The 19,823-nt window shown below is 50.9% G+C and overlaps 1 protein-coding gene across 2 annotated transcripts in view; it reads right to left on the reverse strand.

The window, feature by feature from the left end:
- The window catches only part of LDB1 (LIM domain binding 1), a 173,713-nt gene that overhangs the window by 21,560 nt on the left and 132,330 nt on the right, over positions 1-19,823 (reverse strand). For both annotated transcript variants that reach the window (XM_068256225.1, XM_068256224.1), the window contains exons 3-4: positions 7,494-7,538; positions 5,938-6,013 (exon numbers count right to left, since the gene is read on the reverse strand). In XM_068256225.1, coding sequence (XP_068112326.1) covers positions 5,938-6,013; positions 7,494-7,538 — 121 coding nt within the window. The remainder of the gene's footprint in view (positions 1-5,937; positions 6,014-7,493; positions 7,539-19,823) is intronic.

Consider the following 19,823-nt stretch of genomic DNA (forward strand, 5'->3'; position numbering starts at 1 on the left):
CAACCATACCCGATATCCCAAACGCCAACCATACCCGATATCCCAAACACCAACCATACCCGACATCCCAAACGCCAACCATACCCGATATCCCAATCGCCAACCATACCCGATATCCCAAACGCCAACCATACGCGACATCCCAAACGCCAACCATACCCGACATCCCAAACGCCAACCATACCAGATATCCCAATCGCCAACCATACCAGATATCCCAATCGCCAACCATACCCGACATCCCAAACGCCAACCATACCCGACATCCCAAACGCCAACCATACCCGATATCCCAAACTACAACCATGCCCGACATCCCAAACGCCAACCATACCCGATATCCCAAACGCCAACCATACCCGACATCCCAAACACCAACCATACCCGACATCCCAAACGCCAATCATACCCGATATCCCAAACTACAACCATGCCCGACATCCCAAACGCCAACCATACCCGATATCCCAAACGCCAACCATACCCGACATCCCAAACACCAACCATGCCAGACATCCCAAACGCCAACCATACCCGATATCCCAAACGCCAACCATACCCGACATCCCAAACGCCAACCATACCCGACATCCCAAACGCCAACCATACCAGATATCCCAATCGCCAACCATACCAGATATCCCAATCGCCAACCATACCCGACATCCCAAACGCCAACCATACCCGACATCCCAAACGCCAACCATACCCGATATCCCAAACTACAACCATGCCCGACATCCCAAACGCCAACCATACCAGATATCCCAAACGCCAACCATACCCGACATCCCAAACACCAACCATGCCAGACATCCCAAACGCCAACCATACCCGATATCCCAAACGCCAACCATACCCGACATCCCAAACGCCAACCATACCCGACATCCCAAACGCCAACCATACCAGATATCCCAATCGCCAACCATACCAGATATCCCAATCGCCAACCATACCCGATATCCCAAACGCCAACCATACCCGACATCCCAAACGCCAACCATACCCGACATCCCAGACTCCAACCATACCCGATATCCCAATCGCCAACCATACCAGATATCCCAATCGCCAACCATACCCGATATCCCAAACGCCAACCATACCCGACATCCCAAACGCCAACCATACCAGACATCCCAAACGCCAACCATACCCGACATCCCAAACGCCAACCATACCCGATATCCCAAACGCCAACCATACCCGATATCCCAATCGCCAACCATACCAGATATCCCAATCGCCAACCATACCCGACATCCCAAACGCCAACCATACCCGACATCCCAAACGCCAACCATACCCGACATCCCAAACGCCAACCATACCCGACATCCCAAACGCCAACCATACCTGACATCCCAAACGCCAACCATACCCGACATCCCAGACTCCAACCATACCCGATATCCCAATCGCCAACCATACCCGATATCCCAAACGCCAACCATACCAGATATCCCAATCGCCAACCATACCAGATATCCCAAACGCCAACCATACCCGACATCCCAAACGCCAACCATACCCGACATCCCAAACGCCAACCATACCCGACATCCCAAACGCCAACCATACCCGACATCCCAAACGCCAACCATACCCGACATCCCAAACGCCAACCATACCCGACATCCCAAACGCCAACCATACCCGACATCCCAAACGCCAACCATACCCGACATCCCAAACGCCAACCATACCCGACATCCCAAACGCCAACCATACCCGACATCCCAAACGCCAACCATACCCGATATCCCAATCGCCAACCATACCAGATATCCCAATCGCCAACCATACCAGATATCCCAAACGCCAACCATACCAGATATCCCAAACGCCAACCATACCCGATATCCCAAACGCCAACCATACCCGATATCCCAAACGCCAACCATACCCGACATCCCAAACGCCAACCATACCCGACATCCCAGACTCCAACCATACCCGATATCCCAATCGCCAACCATACCAGATATCCCAATCGCCAACCATACCAGATATCCCAAACGCCAACCATACCCGATATCCCAATCGCCAACCATACCAGATATCCCAAACGCCAACCATACCCGATATCCCAATCGCCAACCATACCCGATATCCCAAACGCCAACCATACCCGATATCCCAAACGCCAACCATACCCGATATCCCAAACAGCCAACCATACCCGATATCCCAAACGCCAACCATACCCCACATCCCAAACGCCAACCATACCCGATATCCCAAACGCCAACCATACCCGATATCCCAAACGCCAACCATACCCGATATCCCAAACGCCAACCATACCCGATATCCCAAACGCCAACCATACCCGATATCCCAAACACCAACCATACCCGACATCCCAAACGCCAACCATACCCGATATCCCAATCGCCAACCATACCCGATATCCCAAACGCCAACCATACCCCACATCCCAAACGCCAACCATACCTGACATCCCAAACGCCAACCATACCCGATATCCCAAACGCCAACCATACCAGATATCCCAAACGCCAACCATACCCGACATCCCAAACGCCAACCATACCCGATATCCCAAACGCCAACCATACCCGATATCCCAAACGCCAACCATACCCGATATCCCAAACGCCAACCATACCCGATATCCCAAACGCCAACCATACCCGATATCCCAAACGCCAACCATACCCGATATCCCAATCGCCAACCATACCCGATATCCCAAACGCCAACCATACCCGATATCCCAAACGCCAACCATACCAGATATCCCAAACGCCAACCATACCCGATATCCCAATCGCCAACCCTCCCGACATCCCTAACTCCAACCATACCCGACATCCCAAACGCCAACCATACCAGATATCCCAAACGCCAACCATACCCGATATCCCAATCGCCAACCATACCCGACATCCCAAACGCCAACCATACCCGACATCCCAAACAGCCAACCATACCCGATATCCCAATCGCCAACCATACCCGACATCCCTAACTCCAACCATACCCGACATCCCTAACTCCAACCATACCCGATATCCCAAACGCCAACCGTACCCGATATCCCAAACAGCAACCATACCCGATATCCCAAACTCCAACCATACCCGACATCCCAAACGCCAACCATACCCGACATCCCAAACGCCAACCATACCAGATATCCCAATCGCCAACCATACCCGACATCCCAAACGCCAACCATACCCGACATCCCAAACGCCAACCATACCCGATATCCCAATCGCCAACCATACCAGATATCCCAAACGCCAACCATACCCGATATCCCAAACGCCAACCATACCCGACATCCCAAACGCCAACCATATCCGACATCCCTAACTCCAACCGTACCCGATATCCCAAACAGCAACCATGCCCGACATCCCAAACGCCAACCATACCCGACATCCCAAACGCCAACCATACCCGACATCCCAAACGCCAACCATACCCGATATCCCAAACGCCAACCATACCCGATATCCCAATCGCCAACCATACCAGATATCCCAATCGCCAACCATACCCGACATCCCAAACGCCAACCATACCCGACATCCCAAACGCCAACCATACCCGACATCCCAAACGCCAACCATACCCGACATCCCAAACGCCAACCATACCCGACATCCCAAACGCCAACCATACCCGACATCCCAAACGCCAACCATACCCGACATCCCAAACGCCAACCATACCCGACATCCCAAACGCCAACCATACCCGACATCCCAAACGCCAACCATACCCGACATCCCAAACACCAACCATACCCGATATCCCAATCGCCAACCATACCAGATATCCCAATCGCCAACCATACCAGATATCCCAAACGCCAACCATACCAGATATCCCAAACGCCAACCATACCCGATATCCCAAACGCCAACCATACCCGATATCCCAAACGCCAACCATACCCGACATCCCAAACGCCAACCATACCCGACATCCCAGACTCCAACCATACCCGATATCCCAATCGCCAACCATACCAGATATCCCAATCGCCAACCATACCAGATATCCCAAACGCCAACCATACCCGATATCCCAATCGCCAACCATACCAGATATCCCAAACGCCAACCATACCCGATATCCCAATCGCCAACCATACCCGATATCCCAAACGCCAACCATACCCGATATCCCAAACAGCCAACCATACCCGATATCCCAAACGCCAACCATACCCCACATCCCAAACGCCAACCATACCCGATATCCCAAACGCCAACCATACCCGATATCCCAAACGCCAACCATACCCGATATCCCAAACGCCAACCATACCCGATATCCCAAACGCCAACCATACCCGATATCCCAAACACCAACCATACCCGACATCCCAAACGCCAACCATACCCGATATCCCAATCGCCAACCATACCCGATATCCCAAACGCCAACCATACCCCACATCCCAAACGCCAACCATACCTGACATCCCAAACGCCAACCATACCCGATATCCCAAACGCCAACCATACCAGATATCCCAAACGCCAACCATACCCGACATCCCAAACGCCAACCATACCCGATATCCCAAACGCCAACCATACCCGATATCCCAAACGCCAACCATACCCGATATCCCAAACGCCAACCATACCCGATATCCCAAACGCCAACCATACCCGATATCCCAAACGCCAACCATACCCGATATCCCAAACGCCAACCATACCCGATATCCCAATCGCCAACCATACCCGATATCCCAAACGCCAACCATACCCGATATCCCAAACGCCAACCATACCAGATATCCCAAACGCCAACCATACCCGATATCCCAATCGCCAACCATACCCGACATCCCTAACTCCAACCATACCCGACATCCCAAACGCCAACCATACCAGATATCCCAAACGCCAACCATACCCGATATCCCAATCGCCAACCATACCCGACATCCCAAACGCCAACCATACCCGACATCCCAAACAGCCAACCATACCCGATATCCCAATCGCCAACCATACCCGACATCCCTAACTCCAACCATACCCGACATCCCTAACTCCAACCATACCCGACATCCCAAACGCCAACCGTACCCGATATCCCAAACAGCAACCATACCCGATATCCCAATCGCCAACCGTACCCGATATCCCAAACAGCAACCATACCCGATATCCCAAACTCCAACCATACCCGACATCCCAAACGCCAACCGTACCCGATATCCCAAACAGCAACCATACCCGATATCCCAAACTCCAACCATACCCGACATCCCAAACGCCAACCATACCCGACATCCCAAACGCCAACCATACCAGATATCCCAATCGCCAACCATACCCGACATCCCAAACGCCAACCATACCCGACATCCCAAACGCCAACCATACCCGATATCCCAATCGCCAACCATACCAGATATCCCAAACGCCAACCATACCCGATATCCCAAACGCCAACCATACCCGACATCCCAAACGCCAACCATATCCGACATCCCTAACTCCAACCGTACCCGATATCCCAAACAGCAACCATGCCCGATATCCCAAACGCCAACCAAATCTCACTTCAAAGCAAAGCTGTAAATTAGGAGCGGGACTCCTGAACTTAACAGCAGTTTTGGAGATCATCCATATAAATGACATCAGTAAGATTGTGTTCGGGATTCCTCATTTGATTTTGCGTATTTGGCTATGACCAGAAATGGGCAATGAGATTAAAAAAATGATTCTAGATTCTATGCAGATTTAATGCAAACAGTGAAAATGACTGGCACAGTCCTAATCTGCATGATATTTGCATGCAAGCTGCAGTTATTAGCAAGTCCTTGCTCATAGGGGTTTGTTGAAAGTCTGTCAGATTCAGGAAACTAGCGGTGGGAACGATTGGGAGATTGGCTGCAGATCTCATGTGTGTACAGTGTAATGATCATAGTACCTCTGTCCAGTTCTGCAGACGTTTATTCAGCTCGAATATTCTGTAGTCTGTCTGGTTCCCGTACGGCGTGTGTCTCCTGCCGGATAAATAAAATAAATCACATAACTGAACAATCTCCTCACAGACCCAACAAGCAACAACAAGCATTTTATGTATAGGAGGGACATTGGGGCTCATTATGGAGAGAAATCAGCAGAATGGAAGAGCAGCGACAGTCCCCAGCATATCGGGGCTCCGAACCTCCTGAAGGGGGAGCAAAAACCCTGCTTCAGGGAGCGGCAAATAAAGATATTACATTTAGGCCACACCCCTCTAGCGCTCATCATTATAAATGATTTATGAGTGACTGGGCCACACCCCTCTAGTGCCCGCCTCGTGTCTGTACGAGTTAATCTCTCATCAGATGCAGCTACTAAAATAAGCATGCAATGACAATACGCAGCAGCTAAAGTGACTCCAGACGGGGACCCCCATCTGGCATCCACATGCTGCTCTGAAGAATCCCCCCCCCCCCCCCCCCACACTTATATCACCACGTAAATCACTTCATATTTACAGTGCTCTGAACCGCTGTCTTCCTTCAAGCATTCATGCAGCGCAGCAAGGAAACTGCTCCCCCCCAGTGCCACGGGCCGGGAGATCAGTTCCCCCCAGTGCCACGGGCCGGGAGATCAGTTCCCAGCAGTGCCACGGGACGGGAGATCAGTCCCATCCCCCCCCCAGTGCAATGGGCCGGGAGATCAGTTCCCCCCCAGTGCCACGGGCCGGAAGATCAGTTCCCCCCCCAGTGCCACGGGCAGGGAGATCAGTTCCCCCAGTGCCACGGGCAGGGAGATCAGTTCCCCCAGTGCCACGGGCAGGGAGATCAGTTCCCCCAGTGCCACGGGCAGGGAGATCAGTTCCCCCAGTGCCACGGGCAGGGAGATCAGTTCCCCCAGTGCCACGGGCAGGGAGATCAGTTCCCCCAGTGCCACGGGCAGGGAGATCAGTTCCCCCAGTGCCACGGGCAGGGAGATCAGTTCCCCCAGTGCCACGACCTGGTGAGCACCACATTTTGCGAGAACGATCAGAAACACCAGGGATTCCATATCCCAAACTCCAACCATACCCGATATCCCAAACTCCAAACTTTCAAACAGAAGTAATACCTGAATGATCAATTTGCATGGATGTGCAGAGCTCCAGTAACTGGACAATATTACACACCTAGCACTCACTACAGGCAAAGGGGGTGTTAGCTTCAGTAAATAATGTGTGCACAGATTATTACCTAATAGACTTTGCCAAGGCAATGACTGACCCCCCTTGGGGAAGGCCTAACACTAACCTAGTAATAAAAACATAATATTCCTTGTGCTGCTAATCGGTATACACATTACGTCAAGCAGACAGACAAATGACAGCGCTCACGGCTGCACCTGCAATGTAAACCAACAGACCACCACATGGCGCGATAATTAGTCCGTGAGCAGATTGGCCGCCACGCTTTGCATGATGGGACATTTTCCAGTAGTAATAAACTATATCCCAACAAATAGAGTAGAGAGAGTACTTACCCGATCCCCGGCTCCAGGTATGTGGGCGGGTACATCGGAGTAGGTCTGTAACACAATTACACCAGCGTTAATAATACAAGTCACACCGCGGCAATCATTCCATGCAGAACGTGGGGCGGGCAGCGAGACACAGATAATGCTAGCGTTATGGAAAGGCAGCGGCTGCATTTCATTGCTTGACTATCAAGCAGTATAAATCAGCATCACTTCAACACATTTAGCAGCATTGACAACCGGAAAGTCTGTAGATCCTGCAGAAGCTTCCCACGCCCCCCTGTACCCCCAGCCTTGCTGTGAGCGGACCCCCATACATGGGATTGTATAATAGGTTTGCTCGGACGCTCTCCTGTGCAGCCAGACTGCGCAAATAAAACCATGCCTGCCCCTAACGCCACGCCTATACGGCGAGAAGCTCCGGTTTGGTGCACAGGTGCGGTGCTGTATGACGTGCACTAGGCCTGAAAGATAAATCGAATTTAAATCGAAATCACCAAGATCACAATTTCTGAATCGTCAAATCGACATTTATCGTGATCCTGTCTTTCCACATGGGGGAAGTTTGAAGAAGTGGCTTCAAACTTCCCCAAAGTCTTGGCGCGTGCGGCCCGCATCGTTGGACATACCTTCCGCACGAGTCGAAACGAGTTTCCGACCTCTATCGCCGTCTGCCGGCTCTTGTGCTTGGCAGAACTCCGGGTTCCTGTATGTCACATGACAGACAGGAATTATTCCGTGCATTAGAGCCTGCAGGAGGCGAAGTGGATAGACGGGCATCGCTGGACTCGTACTGGAAGCTATGTCCAGAACTGATGCAGCTTGGGGGACAGAGGAGGCACAGAGGGAGAGAGACAGGAGACACAGAGAGAGACAGAGAGAAACAACGGGCACAGAGACAGAGGGGGCAAGAGAAAGACCCAGAGGAGGCATAAAGAGACCAAGGGGGGAACAAACAGGCAAAGAGGGGGAACAAAGCTTGATTTGAAGGAAATCGTGTATCGAATCGAAATCGCAATTTCAGACAGAAATTGCTCAATTCAATTTTTTCCTAGAATCGTTCAGGCCTAGCGTGTACTATAAGAAGGCCCGGGCAGCGTTCTGGAGAACGTGGGGATCCTGCAGAGGCTTCTTCTAAGGTAAGTACCTATCTATTTTTCTTTTAATTTTATGTCTCCTTGGGTTCTTTTTAAAGTCTAGGCCTAATTTGCACTCCAGATATTTTTGCAAGTGAATGTTCTGAGCATTTCCGCAAGCAGCCAGCATACAGGACAACTTCCTCCTTTCGCAGATTGTTTGCGAGTGTTTGCACGCCACACTAATTCACGTCCAAATCCCGCATAATGTTTCAACGATGCCTCAAGTGAAATGCAAAGTGCTCGGCCGGGTTCACACACAGACTGGATCCTAACGGGTGGCACGTTTGGGGATGCTGCGATTTTTATGGAACGATGGACGCCTCGCATTGCCCGCGCTCTAATGGAGGGGAGCGTCACGGATGGAAGACTGACTCGTGCCAGTGTAAACCAGGCATCAGCAGCTAATCACAGCAAAACAAAGGATAATTTGATAATTTAATGGAAACAGGCCCATTGTCTTTCATTAGCACAAATTGCATGCAAATCTTCATTCTGAAAAACGCTAAATAGACTCAGAGGTTAGTGCGAGAGCCGTGTGCACATGCCTGCTGCTATGGGGAGGGGCGGAGCATGTTGGTTTCTCAGGGGCGGGAGGAGGAGAAGGCAGTGCTCTGGGTGGGTCAGCCTCCTGCCACTCCTCTCCCCTTCTCCACACCACAGAACATGCAGCTCAGCTGTGGCCAGCAGGGTAGTTGCTGTAATGCCCGCTGTCTGTACATCAAATATTACCAGTAATTCCAAACTCAGTCCTGTCCAGAGGACTACTGAGCCCAGCAATACACACTATCAGAGCTGCACTACAGAGCCCAGCAATACACACTATCAGAGCTGCACTACAGAGCCCAGCAATACACACTATCAGAGCTGCACTACAGAGCCCAGCAATACACACTATCAGAGCTGCAATACAGAGCCCAGCAATACATCCTATCAGAGCTGCACTACAGAGCCCAGCAATACATCCTATCATAGCTGCACTACAGAGCCCAGCAATACACACTATCAGAGCTGCACTACAGAGCCCAGCAATACACACTATCATAGCTGCACTACAGAGCCCAGCAATACATACCATCAGAGCTGCACTACAGAGCCCAGCAATACATCCTATCATAGCTGCACTACAGAGCCCAGCAATACATACTATCAGAGCTGCACTACAGAGCCCAGCAATACACCCTATCATAGCTGCACTACAGAGCCCAGCAATACATACCATCAGAGCTGCACTACAGAGCCCAGCAATACATCCCATCAGAGCTGCACTACAGAGCCCAGCAATACATCCCATCAGAGCTGCACTACAGAGCCCAGCAATGCATCCTATCAGAGCTGCACTACAGAGCCCAGCAATACATCCTATCAGAGCTGCACTACAGAGCCCAGCAATACATCCTATCAGAGCTGCACTACAGAGCCCAGCAATACACACTATCAGAGCTGCACTACAGAGCCCAGCAATACATCCTATCAGAGCTGCACTACAGAGCCCAGCAATACATCCCATCAGAGCTGCACTACAGAGCCCAGCAATACATCCTATCAGAGCTGCACTACAGAGCCCAGCAATACACACTATCAGAGCTGCACTACAGAGCCCAGCAATACAGCCTATCAGAGCTGCACTACAGAGCCCAGCAATACATCCCATCAGAGCTGCACTACAGAGCCCAGCAATACATCCTATCAGAGCTGCACTACAGAGCCCAGCAATACACACTATCAGAGCTGCACTACAGAGCACAGCAATACATCCCATCAGAGCTGCACTACAGAGCCCAGCAATACATCCTATCAGAGCTGCACTACAGAGCCCAGCAATACATCCTATCAGAGCTGCACTACAGAGCCCAGCAATACATCCTATCAGAGCTGCACTACAGAGCCCAGCAATACATCCTATCAGAGCAGCACTACAGAGCCCAGCAATACACACTATCAGAGCTGCACTACAGAGCCCAGCAATACATCCTATCAGAGCTGCACTACAGAGCCCAGCAATACACACTATCATAGCTGCACTACAGAGCCCAGCAATACACACTATCAGAGCTGCACTACAGAGCCCAGCAATACACACTATCAGAGCTGCACTACAGAGCCCAGCAATACACACTATCAGAGCTGCACTACAGAGCCCAGCAATACACACTATCAGAGCTGCACTACAGAGCCCAGCAATACATCCCATCAGAGCTGCACTACAGAGCCCAGCAATACATCCTATCAGAGCTGCACTACAGAGCCCAGCAATACATCCTATCAGAGCTGCACTACAGAGCCCAGCAATACATCCTATCAGAGCTGCACTACAGAGCCCAGCAATACATCCTATCAGAGCTGCACTACAGAGCCCAGCAATACATCCTATCAGAGCTGCACTACAGAGCCCAGCCATACACACTATCATAGCTGCACTACAGAGCCCAGCAATACACACTATCAGAGCTGCACTACAGAGCCCAGCAATACATCCTATCAGAGCTGCACTACAGAGCCTAGCAATACACACTATCAGAGCTGCACTACAGAGCCCAGCAATACATCCTATCAGAGCTGCACTACAGATCCCAGCAATACATCCTATCAGAGCTGCACTACAGAGCCCAGCAATACACACTATCATAGCTGCACTACAGAGCCCAGCAATACACACTATCAGAGCTGCACTACAGAGCCCAGCAATACAGCCTATCAGAGCTGCACTACAGAGCCCAGCAATACATCCTATCAGAGCTGCACTACAGAGTCCAGAAATATATATCAGAGCTGCACTACAGAGCCCAGCAATACATATCAGAGCTGCACTACAGAGCCCAGCAATACATCGTATCAGAGCTGCACTACAGAGCCCAGCAATACATCCCATCAGAGCTGCACTACAGAGCCCAGCAATACATCCTATCAGAGCTGCACTACAGAGCCCAGCAATACACACTATCATAGCTGCACTACAGAGCCCAGCAATACACACTATCAGAGCTGCACTACAGAGCCCAACAATACATCCTATCAGAGCTGCACTACAGAGCCCAGCAATACACACTATCAGAGCTGCACTACAGAGCCCAGCAATACACACTATCAGAGCTGCACTACAGAGCCCAACAATACATCCTATCAGAGCTGCACTACAGAGCCCAGCAATACATCCTATCAGAGCTGCACTACAGAGCCCAGCAATACATCCTATCAGAGCTGCACTACAGAGCCCAGCAATACATCCTATCAGAACTGCACTACAGAGCCCAGCAATACATCCTATCAGAGCTGCACTACAGAGCTCAGCAATACACACTATCAGAGCTGCACTACAGAGCCCAGCAATACATCCTATCAGAGCTGCACTACAGAGCCCAGCAATACACACTATCAGAGCTGCACTACAGAGCCCAGCAATACATCCTATCAGAGCTGCACTACAGAGCCCAGCAATACACACTATCAGAGCTGCACTACAGAGCCCAGCAATACACACTATCAGAGCTGCACTACAGAGCCCAGCAATACATCCTATCAGAGCTGCACTACAGAGCCCAGCAATACATCCTATCAGAGCTGCACTACAGAGCCCAGCAATACACCCTATCAGAGCTGCACTACAGAGCCCAGCAACACATCCTATCAGAGCTGCACTACAGAGCCCAGCAATACATCCTATCAGAGCTGCACTACAGAGCCCAGCAATACACACTATCAGAGCTGCACTACAGAGCCCAGCAATACACACTATCAGAGCTGCACTACAGAGCCCAGCAATACATCCTATCAGAGCTGCACTACAGAGCCCAGCAATACATCCTATCAGAGCTGCACTACAGAGCCCAGCAACACATCCTATCAGAGCTGCACTACAGAGCCCAGCAATACACACTATCAGAGCTGCACTACAGAGTCCAGCAATACACACTATCAGAGCTGCACTACAGAGCCCAGCAATACATCCTATCAGAGCTGCACTACAGAGCCCAGCAATACATCCTATCAGAGCTGCACTACAGAGCCCAGCAATACACACTATCAGAGCTGCACTACAGAGCCCAGCAATACATCCTATCAGAGCTGCACTACAGAGCCCAGCAATACATCCTATCAGAGCTGCACTACAGAGCCCAGCAATACATCCTATCAGAGCTGCACTACAGAGCCCAGCAATACATCCTATCAGAGCTGCACTACAGAGCCCAGCAATACATCCTATCAGAGCTGCACTACAGAGCCCAGCAATACATCCTATCAGAGCTGCACTACAGAGCCCAGCAATACACACTATCAGAGCTGCACTACAGAGTCCAGCAATACACACTATCAGAGCTGCACTACAGAGCCCAGCAATACATCCTATCAGAGCTGCACTACAGAGCCCAGCAATACATCCCATCAGAGCTGCACTACAGAGCCCAGCAATACACACTATCAGAGCTGCACTACAGAGCCCAGCAATACATCCTATCAGAGCTGCACTACAGAGCCCAGCAATACATCCTATCAGAGCTGCACTACAGAGCCCAGCAATACATCCTATCAGAGCTGCACTACAGAGCCCAGCAATACATCCTATCAGAGCTGCACTACAGAGCCCAGCAATACATCCTATCAGAGCTGCACTACAAAGCCCAGCAATACATCCTATCAGAGCTGCACTACAGAGCCCAGCAATACATCCTATCAGAGCTGCACTACAGAGCCCAGCAATACACACTATCAGAGCTGCACTACAGAGCCCAGCAATACATCCTATCAGAGCTGCACTACAGAGCCCAGCAATACATCCTATCAGAGCTGCACTACAGAGCCCAGCAATACACACTATCAGAGCTGCACTACAGAGCCCAGCAATACATCCTATCAGAGCTGCACTACAGAGCCCAGCAATACAGCCTATCAGAGCTGCACTACAGAGTCCAGCAATACACACTATCATAGCTGCACTACAGAGCCCAGCAATACATCCTATCAGAGCTGCACTACAGAGTCCAGCAATACATCCTATCAGAGCTGCACTACAGAGCCCAGCAACACATCCTATCAGAGCTGCACTACAGAGCCCAGCAATACACACTATCAGAGCTGCACTACAGAGCCCAGCAATACACACTATCAGAGCTGCACTACAGAGCCCAGCAATACACACTATCAGAGCTGCACTACAGAGCCCAGCAATACATACCATCAGAGCTGCACTACAGAGCCCAGCAATACACACTATCAGAGCTGCACTACAGAGCCCAGCAATACACACTATCAGAGCTGCACTACAGAGCCCAGCAATACACACTATCAGAGCTGCACTACAGAGCCCAGCAATACATACCATCAGAGCTGCACTACAGAGCCCAGCAATACACACTATCAGAGCTGCACTACAGAGCCCAGCAATACATCCTATCAGAGCTGCACTACAGAGCCCAGCAATACATCCCATCAGAGCTGCACTACAGAGCCCAGCAATAGACACTATCAGAGCCGCACTACAGAGCCCAGCAATACATCCTATCAGAGCTGCACTACAGAGCCCAGCAATACACACTATCAGAGCTGCACTACAGAGCCCAGCAACACATCCTATCAGAGATGCACTACAGAGCACAGCAATACAGCCTATCACAGCTGCACTACAGAGCCCAGCAATACATCCTATCAGAGCTGCACTACTGAGCCCAGCAATACATCCTATCAGAGCTGCACTACAGAGCCCAGCAATACACACTATCAGAGCTGCACTACAGAGCCCAGCAATACATCCCATCAGAGCTGCACTACAGAGCCCAGCAATACATCCTATCAGAGCTGCACTACTGAGCCCAGCAATTCATCCTATCAGAGCTGCACTACAGAGCCCAGCAATACATCATATCAGAGCTGCACTACAGAGCCCAGCAATACATCCTATCAGAGCTGCACTACAGAGCCCAGCAATACATCCCATCAGAGCTGCACTACAGAGCCCAGCAACACATCCTATCAGAGCTGCACTACAGAGCCCAGCAATACATACTATCAGAGCTGCACTACAGAGCCCAGCAATACATCCTATCAGAGCTGCACTACAGAGCCCAGCAATACACACTATCAGAGCTGCACTACAGAGCCCAGCAATGCATCCTATCACAGCTGCACTACAGAGCCCAGCAATACATCCCATCAGAGCTGCACTACAGAGCCCAGCAATACACACTATCAGAGCTGCACTACAGAGCCCAGCAATACACACTATCAGAGCTGCACTACAGAGCCCAGCAATACATCCTATCAGAGCTGCACTACAGAGCCCAGCAATACACACTATCAGAGCTGCACTACAGAGCCCAGCAATACACACTATCAGTGCTGCACTACAGAGCCCAGCAATACATCCCATCAGAGCTGCACTACAGAGCCCAGCAATACACACTATCAGAGCTGCACTACAGAGCCCAGCAATACACACTATCAGAGCTGCACTACAGAGCCCAGCAATACATCCCATCAGAGCTGCACTACAGAGCCCAGCAATACATCCCATAAGAGCTGCACTACAGAGCCCAGCAATACACACTATCAGAGCTGCACTACAGAGCCCAGCAGTACATCCTATCAGAGCTGCACTACAGAGCCCAGCAATACATCCTATCAGAGCTGCACTACAGAGCCCAGCAATACACCCTATCAGAGCTGCACTACAGAGCCCAGCAATACACACTATCAGAGCTGCACTACGGAGCCCAGCAATACATCCTATCAGAGCTGCACTACAGAGCCCAGCAATACATCCTATCAGAGCTGCACTACAGAGCCCAGCAATACAGCCTATCAGAGCCGCACTACAGAGCCCAGCAATACACACTATCAGAGCTGCACTACAGAGCCCAGCAATACACACTATCAGAGCTGCACTACAGAGCCCAGCAATACACACTATCAGAGCTGCACTACAGAGCCCAGCAACACATCCTATCAGAGCTGCACTACAGAGCCCAGCAATACACACTATCAGAGCTGCACTACAGAGCCCAGCAACACATACTATCAGAGCTGCACTACAGAGTCCAGCAATACATCCCATCAGAGCTGCACTACAGAGCCCAGCAATAGACACTATCAGAGCTGCACTACAGAGCCCAGCAATACATCCTATCAGAGCTGCACTACAGAGCCCAGCAATACACCCTATCAGAGCTGCACTACAGAGCCCAGCAATACACACTATCAGAGCTGCACTACGGAGCCCAGCAATACATCCTATCAGAGCTGCACTACAGAGCCCAGCAATACATCCTATCAGAGCTGCACTACAGAGCCCAGCAATACAGCCTATCAGAGCCGCACTACAGAGCCCAGCAATACACACTATCAGAGCTGCACTACAGAGCCCAGCAATACACACTATCAGAGCTGCACTACAGAGCCCAGCAATACACACTATCAGAGCTGCACTACAGAGCCCAGCAACACATCCTATCAGAGCTGCACTACAGAGCCCAGCAATACACACTATCAGAGCTGCACTACAGAGCCCAGCAACACATACTATCAGAGCTGCACTACAGAGTCCAGCAATACATCCCATCAGAGCTGCACTACAGAGCCCAGCAATAGACACTATCAGAGCTGCACTACAGAGCCCAGCAATACATCCTATCAGAGCTGCACTACAGAGCCCAGCAATACACACTATCAGAGCTGCACTACAGAGCCCAGCAACACATCCTATCAGAGATGCACTACAGAGCACAGCAATACAGCCTATCACAGCTGCACTACAGAGCCCAGCAATACATCCTATCAGAGCTGCACTACTGAGCCCAGCAATACATCCTATCAGAGCTGCACTACAGAGCCCAGCAATACACACTATCAGAGCTGCACTACAGAGCCCAGCAATACATCCCATCAGAGCTGCACTACAGAGCCCAGCAATACATCCTATCAGAGCTGCACTACTGAGCCCAGCATCCTATCAGAGCTGCACTACAGAGCCCAGCAATACATCATATCAGAGCTGCACTACAGAGCCCAGCAATACATCCTATCAGAGCTGCACTACAGAGCCCAGCAATACATCCCATCAGAGCTGCACTACAGAGCCCAGCAACACATCCTATCAGAGCTGCACTACAGAGCCCAGCAATACATACTATCAGAGCTGCACTACAGAGCCCAGCAATACATCCTATCAGAGCTGCACTACAGAGCCCAGCAATACACACTATCAGAGCTGCACTACAGAGCCCAGCAATGCATCCTATCACAGCTGCACTACAGAGCCCAGCAATACATCCCATCAGAGCTGCACTACAGAGCCCAGCAATACACACTATCAGAGCTGCACTACAGAGCCCAGCAATACACACTATCAGAGCTGCACTACAGAGCCCAGCAATACATCCTATCAGAGCTGCACTACAGAGCCCAGCAATACACACTATCAGAGCTGCACTACAGAGCCCAGCAATACACACTATCAGAGCTGCACTACAGAGCCCAGCAATACATCCCATCAGAGCTGCACTACAGAGCCCAGCAATACACACTATCAGAGCTGCACTACAGAGCCCAGCAATACACACTATCAGAGCTGCACTACAGAGCCCAGCAATACATCCCATCAGAGCTGCACTACAGAGCCCAGCAATACATCCCATCAGAGCTGCACTACAGAGCCCAGCAATACATCCCATCAGAGCTGCACTACAGAGCCCAGCAATACACACTATCAGAGCTGCACTACAGAGCCCAGCAATACAGCCTATCAGAGCTGCACTACAGAGCCCAGCAATACATCCTATCAGAGCTGCACTACTGAGCCCAGCAATACATCCTATCAGAGCTGCACTACAGAGCCCAGCAATACACACTATCAGAGCTGCACTACAGAGCCCAGCAATACATCCCATCAGAGCTGCACTACAGAGCCCAGCAATACATCCTATCAGAGCTGCACTACAGAGCCCAGCAATACACACTATTAGAGCTGCACTACAGAGCCCAGCAATACATCCCATCAGAGCTGCACTACAGAGCCCAGCAATACACACTATCAGAGCTGCACTACAGAGCCCAGCAATACAGCCTATCAGAGCTGCACTACAGAGCCCAGCAATTCATCCTATCAGAGCTGCACTACAGAGCCCAGCAATACACCCTATCAGAGCTGCACTACAGAGCCCAGCAATACAGCCTATCAGAGCTGCACTACAGAGCCCAGCAATTCATCCTATCAGAGCTGCACTACAGAGCCCAGCAATACATCCTATCAGAGCTGCACTACAGAGCCCAGCAATACATCCCATCAGAGCTGCACTACAGAGCCCAGCAATACATCCCATCAGAGCTGCACTACAGAGCCCAGCAATACACACAATCAGAGCTGCACTACAGAGCCCAGCAATACATCCTATCAGAGCTGCACTACAGAGCCCAGCAATACACACTATCAGAGCTGCACTACAGAGCCCAGCAATACACACTATCAGAGCTGCACTACAGAGCCCAGCAATACACACTATCAGAGCTGCACTACAGAGCCCAGCAATACACACTATCAGAGCTGCACTACAGAGCCCAGCAATACACACTATCAGAGCTGCACTACAGAGCCCAGCAACACATACTATCAGAGCTGCACTACAGAGCCCAGCAATACACACTATCAGAGCTGCGCTACAGAGCCCAGCAGTACATCCTATCAGAGCTGCACTACAGAGCCCAGCAATACATCCCATCAGAGCTGCACTACAGAGCCCAGCAATACATCCCATCAGAGCTGCACTACAGAGCCCAGCAATACATCCTATCAGAGCTGCACTACAAAGCCCAGCAATACATCCTATCAGAGCTGCACTACAGAGCCCAGCAATACATCCTATCAGAGCTGCACTACAGAGCCCAGCAATACACACTATCAGAGCTGCACTACAGAGCCCAGCAATACATCCTATCAGAGCTGCACTACAGAGCCCAGCAATACATCCTATCAGAGCTGCACTACAGAGCCCAGCAATACACACTATCAGAGCTGCACTACAGAGCCCAGCAATACATCCTATCAGAGCTGCACTACAGAGCCCAGCAATACAGCCTATCAGAGCTGCACTACAGAGTCCAGCAATACACACTATCATAGCTGCACTACAGAGCCCAGCAATACATCCTATCAGAGCTGCACTACAGAGTCCAGCAATACATCCTATCAGAGCTGCACTACAGAGCCCAGCAACACATCCTATCAGAGCTGCACTACAGAGCCCAGCAATACACACTATCAGAGCTGCACTACAGAGCCCAGCAATACACACTATCAGAGCTGCACTACAGAGCCCAGCAATACACACTATCAGAGCTGCACTACAGAGCCCAGCAATACATACCATCAGAGCTGCACTACAGAGCCCAGCAATACACACTATCAGAGCTGCACTACAGAGCCCAGCAATACACACTATCAGAGCTGCACTACAGAGCCCAGCAATACACACTATCAGAGCTGCACTACAGAGCCCAGCAATACATACCATCAGAGCTGCACTACAGAGCCCAGCAATACACACTATCAGAGCTGCACTACAGAGCCCAGCAATACATCCTATCAGAGCTGCACTACAGAGCCCAGCAATACATCCCATCAGAGCTGCACTACAGAGCCCAGCAATAGACACTATCAGAGCCGCACTACAGAGCCCAGCAATACATCCTATCAGAGCTGCACTACAGAGCCCAGCAATACACACTATCAGAGCTGCACTACAGAGCCCAGCAACACATCCTATCAGAGATGCACTACAGAGCACAGCAATACAGCCTATCACAGCTGCACTACAGAGCCCAGCAATACATCCTATCAGAGCTGCACTACTGAGCCCAGCAATACATCCTATCAGAGCTGCACTACAGAGCCCAGCAATACACACTATCAGAGCTGCACTACAGAGCCCAGCAATACATCCCATCAGAGCTGCACTACAGAGCCCAGCAATACATCCTATCAGAGCTGCACTACTGAGCCCAGCAATTCATCCTATCAGAGCTGCACTACAGAGCCCAGCAATACATCATATCAGAGCTGCACTACAGAGCCCAGCAATACATCCTATCAGAGCTGCACTACAGAGCCCAGCAATACATCCCATCAGAGCTGCACTACAGAGCCCAGCAACACATCCTATCAGAGCTGCACTACAGAGCCCAGCAATACATACTATCAGAGCTGCACTACAGA

Source organism: Hyperolius riggenbachi, chromosome 10 (genome assembly GCF_040937935.1).
Source record: "Hyperolius riggenbachi isolate aHypRig1 chromosome 10, aHypRig1.pri, whole genome shotgun sequence".
Taxonomy (NCBI): domain Eukaryota; kingdom Metazoa; phylum Chordata; class Amphibia; order Anura; family Hyperoliidae; genus Hyperolius; species Hyperolius riggenbachi.